General features: G+C 36.5%; 2 protein-coding genes across 2 annotated transcripts; both read left to right on the top strand.

Annotated features, from left to right (window-relative positions):
* Positions 1-2063: 2063 nt before the first annotated feature.
* Positions 2064-4133, top strand: LOC105222273 (protein toll). Its single transcript, XM_011199510.4, has one exon. The coding sequence runs from the start codon at positions 2064-2066 to the stop codon at positions 4131-4133; it is 2070 nt and encodes a 689-aa protein (XP_011197812.3).
* A 3082-nt stretch (positions 4134-7215) lies between these two features.
* LOC125780265 (uncharacterized) lies at positions 7216-8025 on the top strand. The gene has a single exon (XM_049462235.1). The coding sequence runs from the start codon at positions 7216-7218 to the stop codon at positions 8023-8025; it is 810 nt and encodes a 269-aa protein (XP_049318192.1).
* Positions 8026-8460: the final 435 nt, after the last annotated feature.

Here is an 8460-nt window from a genome sequence, read left to right as displayed (position 1 = left end):
AAGATCAGCTGGTATGAGTATGGAGGGAACACTTATCCAGCCTGTTCAATGGAAGTGAAATCATAACACCTGTAGATGTCGAACCCGATTCCCCTATCGACGAAGATGAATCGCACGTTCCATTGCCCGACCATGAAGAATTTCGAATAGCAATTACCCGTCTGAAGTACAACTAAGCGGAGGGGGCCGATGCATAAATACGACTGCAAAGAACTTATAAGGAGCATGCATCAGCTTTTTTGTAGAATATGCTCGGATGAAAGCATACACCATGAAAAGGAGCTGCCTTTATGCCGCTATTTCTGAATTTGGGATCCCCGCAAAGTGGCTGTTTAAACTGACGTTTAGCAATACCAAAAGCTCCGTTAGGATTGGGAAGGACTTCCTAGAGCCGATCGATATTAAACTAAGTTTCAGATAAGGCGACTCCCTATAAATCTTCTCCTGGAGAAAATAATTCAGGCTGCAGGCGAGTTGCGATGAGTCCACGCTAGCAGTGGCCAAGCCAGGATTAACAGTCACGAAGGTTTGTTGTGATTGACTGACTTCTAATGCCAACAATCAATCCTCTGAAGAAAGTAATCGCCAAGATGCGGCTAGCTTTGGAGAAAAAGAGAGGGATTTTACTCTGTCGCGACAACGCTAGTCTACACACATTGATAGTGACTCACTGAAAGCTTGGTTGGAAGGTTCTTATTCATCCAACTTATAGCGTGTTCCTGTGTCACCAAAAAGTTACTACCAGTTTCTGTATGTGGTTGACTTTTTTTTGGTGGTCTTCAACTTAGCCAGGTTTTTTTTTTTTCAAAACAAAAGAGGGTTCTAGACCATGTATGTTTTTATGAAATTGCTAATATATTAGTGAAACGGGAACTAACAATATTTAATATAAATCTGTTCATTCTAACTGTGCTGATAAAACTTCCAATTTAACTCGAAAATAACGGATTCCCTTTTATCCGACTTTAGATATAGCTATGTACCATTCTCGATTAGTTGTAATGATACAAACAATCGTTAGCTTTTGTACTCTTGGCAAAATTTTGCGACATCTTCTAACGAGACATTTAGCTAAACTTCTCTCAGTATCGATATATTATCGATTGTTCAAAAATATATGCGGTAGTTTTTCGTTGGCTCTCAATATTTGCGGTTTTCTAAAAAAAATTTTCTGAATATATTCCGTATTTTTTTCGTTGGCGTAATTTCACCATCACTATAGGTTCATTATGGCAAGTTTTATCAGTACTTGCGGTTTTAAAAATATTTTTGATAAGAAGTTAAATAATGATTTACATGGTTCAATCTGCTTCAGTTTGAGATTTACGGTTTAGTATTTCAGTAAGTGCAAGTGAGTTAGTCTGCAAAACTTAGTTATTGAGGCGAAAATATAAAAACAATATCAGAGGGAAAAATTAAATTTAAATTAAACGAAATTATCAAATATGTTTATAATATACGCCTATATAGTAAATTTACTGATTTTAAGCAACAAATTTCTGTTTGCGCATACTTTCAAGGGGGAGTTAACAATATCTACCAATAAACCAGAATACTTTCGGGATTGTTTTATGGATGAAATAATTTCGTGCAGATGTGGTGGCAACGTTAATTGTATTGTTTCCGATTTATTTGGCAATATTAATATAGATTTCTCTGATAAAAGCAAAGAAATGTTAGTGACTTGTTACACAGAAAGGGGAAATACTGATTTTCTACTCGAGCAAAACTTTCAGTCAATTCTTCACGGTTCACGGTTCATCTTTGTGAAGTATTGTACAGATTTTACATCTATAAAACATATGAGTACCCAAGTACAGGAACTTGATCCACAGAATAAAGCAACGGTAATATATAACAAAGACATTGACAAAGGCAGAGACATTAAACCAGCTAATGGCTTTTTTGGAGTAAATAAGCTTTTATTAATTATAAAATCATTTTTTGGAGTAAATAATCTTGAATTAATTATAAAATCAGCACACAATTACGATGTCCCGAAGAACTTGTTTCCTGAGTACAACCAATTGCAAACACTTAGCGTAAAAAATCTATATCAAAACATGGCGCTGCAAAACTTGACTCAAGAGCATTTTCAAAAACTTGGTGAGCTCAGTCAACTTGACTTAGCTGGGAATAATATGCAAATTTTGGACGAAAATGTCTTTGCAACGCTTACGCGTTTGAATTTCCTGAACTTAAGCCACAATGGAATCGTGGAGTTATTACCAAATCAATTTGCTAAACTGGGTAAACTTATAATACTGGATCTTAGCTATAATTCGTTGACATATTTAAGACCTAATCTTTTCGAGCAAACTCCTTTGTTATGGCAATTAAAGCTCAAAGGCAATCAGTTGCACGACACAACAAATATTATAAAAATTCTGAAACCCTTGAATTTTCTACATAGGCTAGACTTAAGCGATAATAAACTGCGAACGATTTGGGGCAGTGCGAGTTACGCCAATGCTCAAGCTACAATGGCTACAAATTTACGTTACAGCAATATGCCTATGACCTTAGCTTTAGCAGAAGGACTGAATTATATCAGCACATTGCTACCTAACGAAAGCAAGCGTAAGGTAAAATTAATAAATTTAAGTCGCAATTTTCTGAGTGGGTTTAATATGGATTGGATTTTTGAAATAGGCATTACATGCCCTTTCGAAATTAACTTTCAACAGAATTTGATTAAACACGTATATGCTTTATCAAATTTACTCGATACAACTAACGACTGTAAAGGCGAAATCATAATGACTGGCAACCATATCGAATGTGATTGTAGATTAGCATGGATTTACAATAATAATTATAGCAGGTTTTTTAGTGATTTGCAGTGTAATCAGGCGTCAAACAAACTACCAACGAATTTCACACAGCTTCGACAGCATGAACTGTGTACTTGGCAGCCGGTGCAATGTCCCAGAAATTGCGTTTGTTCCACAAAATCTGAATTGCTGCACATCAACTGCACAGGCGCACAACTTGACGTTATCGAGGAACTGCCACGTCCCGAGCAGGTATTGCTCACGACTTCGTTACTCGATATTAGCAATAATCGTTTCACTAATCTGCCGCTAAACACCACCTTCGGCTACGCCAACGTTTCAAAACTCTACGCCGCGAACAATCAAATCACCAATATAAGTCTCTTGGAACTACCAACCGATTTGACGGTTTTGGATCTACGAAATAATCGCTTAAAATCGTTAAGTGCTGATTTTTTACGTGTATTTCTCAATGAGAGCACGAAACTACAGTCTCTGTATCTCAGTGCCAACCCTTGGCTTTGCGACTGTGCTTCAAATCAGCTTCTCTACACCCTACGTGTACATCGGCAACGCATACCCGATGTCGAGCAGTTACGCTGTGATAACAAACCGAATATTACTCTCCTAACAGCAAGCCTGAGCGAATTGTGCCAAACTGAGGACAGCGTTAAACGTTATCAGTACATGATTGCAACTATCATAACTGCAGCGTTAATCATAATTATTTTCCTTCTTATTATTGCACTCTTCCTTAAATATAAATTACAAGTTAAAATCTGGTTATATGGTCACAACATATTGCGTTGTTGCATTCGGGAATACGAGCTGGATGAGAATAAAATGTTCGATGCGTTCATCTCATATGCGCACCAAGAGGCTGACTTTGTCAACCATTTATTAGTGCCACAACTCGAGCACGGCGAACCACCATTTCGTGTATGTACGCACGAACGCAATTGGCTAGCTGGCGCTTATATACCTGAACAAATTATCGAATCGGTCGAACAGTCGCGACGCACGATCATTGTGCTCTCGCAGCACTTCATCGAATCTGAATGGGCACGCATGGAGTTTCGCACAGCGCATCAGTGCTCGTTGAACGAAGGTCGTGCGCGCATAATTATGATTAAATATGGAGAAATTATCAACAGTGAGTTATTGGATAAGGAATTGAAGGCATATTTGGATATGAACACATACTTGGATTGGCAAGATGCCAGATTTTGGGATAAACTACGCTATGCCATGCCGCATAAAGTGGGTAGAGAACGGAACACCGATATGCTTGAAGTTAACGGCAGATTGTACGTTATGGGGCAGGTTGAGATGAATCGTTTGCGTGGTGCGAACGCTTAAATTGGTCGGATGTAGTCTTGATGGGCTTGAACAAGAAGGCAAGTTTTATACTTAATATGTACATGTATATATATTATTAGAAATATATTATGTTTAATTTTAGATGCTTAAAAAATATCTCACACTCTTCTGTCCAACAATCAGGAAGAGAACCTTGGCCAACGAGTTGATTCATGGTAACGTACTCTATATCTAGTGCAGTAATTTATTTAACCGTGCATAACCGGAGATGGAAGCCGAGGAAGTAACTTCAAGAGTTTCCAAAATGTATTATTAAAAACTGTATGCAAACAATTCAAACATGCATTATTCTAAAAAACCGAATGTATTTAAAATCAAATTTTGTATGTTATCATCTGATGTATATTATAAGTCGTAGACTCACTTGGTTGCAATTACGTCCTTTCGAAATTTCGATATTTGAAAATTAAGCTCAACGTTATGAAACTTAGTTGAAATATATGTGACATAAATTCAATCAAAGTTAAATTCAATAAATGGTCATTTGAAGAAAATAAAAATCAAAGCAAGGAGTTCCCAATTTCATTCTGCAATGAAAGTCATTATATCTAGTATATGTAAATTAGGGTGATTCGTAGAACGATATCGGACACTATAAATTTCTGCAGTGGTTGCACTTCAATTTTGTCCTAAAACAATATTAGCATGAGCGAATTAATTTAGGTCAGTTTATCAATAAATATCTATATATATAAAATTCTCGTGTCACAGTTTTTGTTGCCATACTCCTCCGAAACGGCTTGACCGATTTTGATGAAATTTTGTGTGCTTATCCGGTATCTATGAGAATCGGCCAACATCTATTTTTCATCTCTCTAAATGGTAGGGGTAGTCCATCCCAAAATTTTTTTTTTTATTCTTTAGACAAAATTTTTAATTTCTATTTTTTTATGATACAACATACAAAAATACATACAATCCTCAATTTTCACCCTTCTACAATCAACCATTAATTTTTTAATAGCCATTTTAAGTAATTTATATCATTTTTTCCTCTCCGGTCGATAACTGATCAATCGTCATTTAATTAGTTATCCCCGCAAGATGTCTACAGGTGTCACTTCTGACCCAGTAAATAGCACGGAGTAGGGATGAGAACGAAGCAGGTCTCCTTTCTTTTCTCACTACCTACACAGTTGTCGGCCATCATTATAGTTTATGCATCAAGTGTAGTAGTAACGTTGACAATTATTATTTTGCTATCTCAGTGTAACTCTCATAATTAACTTTTAATCATTCCTATTTTATAAATAATAATTAAATGATCTATTTTGAGAGTATTTTGCACGATTAGTTAATCAAGTGATTTTATAACCTCAAAAGTACTAAAACACGTGACACGAGCTTCCAATAACAACGGATTTTGTGTTGTAAGTATACTTTTTTTATTTATATCGAAAATGTTTGTTGATCTTATAAAAATGTAATTTTAATTTAATTTTATTAAAAAAATTTAATAGAAACAATTAAGATTTTCATAGTTTCCAAAAAATCAATCATTATGAATCTTTATTTTGAAATGTCAATGAAAATACTGGTTGTATGAAAAATTATGAGAGACAATGTTTTCATAAAATTTAATTTTATAATTTTGTTTGAAAAATTTTTCAATAAAAATTATATTTTTGTTATAATTTCATAAATTAAAACTAATCATTGCAAAACTATTTTTCATCATTAAATAATGCCAAGAAAAACGCAAAGGGGCTGATTTGAGCCGCAGTACAAGTAAAGCTCGAAACTTGCGAAATAGCAGATCCGAAAGAAGAGAAGAACAAATCCAGCAACAAAATACTGATGTACATGTCAGAATGGCGCAATTGCATCAAGAAGAGCCAGAAGATACACGAGCTGAACGCAATGAAGTCAGAAGATTAGAACAACGACAATCACGCCGTTTCACAGTCAATAGACGAAGAAACAAACGACCAACAACGACAACAGGTACATCGAGCATTTATATCTGATTCATTCCTGCGTCTAGCATTTCAGTATGAGCCCGATATTGAATATTATGCTCATTCAAAAGTGGTAAATTGGTGCTATGGACAAGGAATGTCCGCATTGTCATGCTCTGAAATTCAAAAATGAGCCAGCTGGGATGTGTTGCGGGTCAGGAAAAGTGCAACTACCTGAAATTGAAACACCACCTGAACCATTGAACGGCTTACTTATCGGCACGGATCCAGATTCTAACGTGTTCCTGAAGTCAATTCGAAGATTCAATTCATGCTTTCAAATGACATCGTTCGGAGCAACAGAAATAGTTCGAAATACTAATGCAAATGGTCAAAAATTCAATTCTACATTCAAAATCAGAGGCCAAGTTTATCATAAAATGGGCTCACGCTGCCAATGCCAAACGAACAACATAAATTCTTACAAATATAACTTTATGGGCGGCGAGGATTCCGGAAGCGCACTTGCCGATCGCGTGAATGCACGTTGTGATTATAATAAACTTGATTCATTTTATGCCAGGCGCATCGTCAGCGAGCTAGATGCTATTTTGAACGAGCACAACGAGTTGTTGAAAATATTCAAATCACATATGCACCAATTACAAAGCGATAATTCACGCTATTGTCATTAATCCTGATAAAACACCAGCTGGAGAGCATATTCGTAGATTCAATGCACCCGCTGTTGATGATGTTGCTTGTAATCATGGTTGGCGATTGTACAACTGCACGAGAAATTGTGATTCGTAGAAGAAATAATAATCTTCAGTTCATTGCTGACACACATCGTTCATATGACGCTCTACAATATCCGCTAATATTCTGGAAGGGACAAGATGGATATTGCATAAACATAAAACAGCGAGATCCCGTATCAGGTACTTCATTCATTAATAATTTGATCATTAATCATTTAACAAAACAATCAAATTATTGAACGTAATAAATTAAAATTAATTTTTATGAACAAATATTACAGGAGCTGAAACAAACAAGAACGTTAGCTCAAAGGATTATTATGCGTACCGATTAATGATTAGACGTGGCCTGGACAACGTCATTTACGATGTCGAGAGCTTTGTCAACAATTCATGGTCGACATGTATGCGAAGATTGAAAGCGAACGACTACGATACTTACGATATAATCAACAAAAGCTGCGCGCGGAAGAGTACATTCATTTGCGAGACGCTATCAACAACAACGACGACGTCGCCGAAATTGGTAACCATGTCATTTTACCATCATCGTACGTAGGCAGTCCACGTCATATGCAAGAATATATACAGGATGCTCTGACTTTCGTGCGCGAATATGGACGACCATGTTTATTTATCACGTTCACATGTAATCCAAAATGGCCAGAGATTACATCTTTGCTACTACCTGGCCAAAATGCAATACATCGCCATGACATTACAGCACGTGTGTTCAGACAAAAGTTGAAGTCTTTAATAAGTTTCATTACTAAATTAAATGTATTTGGTCCCACACGTTGCTGGATGTATTCGGTTGAGTGGCAAAAGCGAGGATTACCTCATGCACACATTTTGGTTTGGTTCATCGACAAAATCCGTCCTGAAGAAATCGATAGTATCATTTCTGCCGAAATTCCAGATCCATCCACTGACCAACTGCTGTTTGATATTGTTACAACAAACATGATTCATGGTCCATGTGGTACTCTTAATAGTTCATCGCCTTGCATGGCTGATGGAAAATGTACTAAAAATTTCCCTAAAGATTTTACCAATGATACGGTCACAAATGTCGACGGATACCCAATATATCGTCGAAGAAATCCTGAAAATGGCGGACAATCATTTATTAAAAATATCATCAACACAGACATTGATATTGACAATCGTTGCGTGGTGCCCATATTCGCCTCTGCTGAGCAAGACATATAATGCTCATATTAATGTTGAGTTATGCCAGTTCTGTAAAGAGCATCAAATACATTTGCAAGTATGTCCATAAAGGAAGTGATATGGCTGTGTTTAGAGTGGAAAATACTAATGTGAATGCTCCTCAAGTGAATAAAAACGATGAAATAACGCTCTACCAAATTGGTCGGGTACATCAGCTCCAATGAAGCCTGCTTGGCGTATCTTTGGTTTTCCAATTCATGAACGGGATCCAGCAGTTGTTCAGTTAGCCATCCATCTTGAAAACGGTCAGCGTGTATTTTTCACGAACGAGACAGCGATTGATCGTGCAATAAATCCACCTAAAAACTACACTCACTGCATTTTTTGAATTGTGTAATCGTGCGGATGATTTTGGTGCCTTTGCACGAACATTACTCTATTCACAAGTACCACGCTATTTCACATGGACTCAAA

This window comes from Bactrocera dorsalis, unplaced genomic scaffold, assembly GCF_023373825.1.
Source record: "Bactrocera dorsalis isolate Fly_Bdor unplaced genomic scaffold, ASM2337382v1 BdCtg353, whole genome shotgun sequence".
NCBI classification, from domain to species: Eukaryota; Metazoa; Arthropoda; class Insecta; order Diptera; family Tephritidae; genus Bactrocera; species Bactrocera dorsalis.
This window is presented reverse-complemented; position numbering and strand designations above follow the sequence as displayed.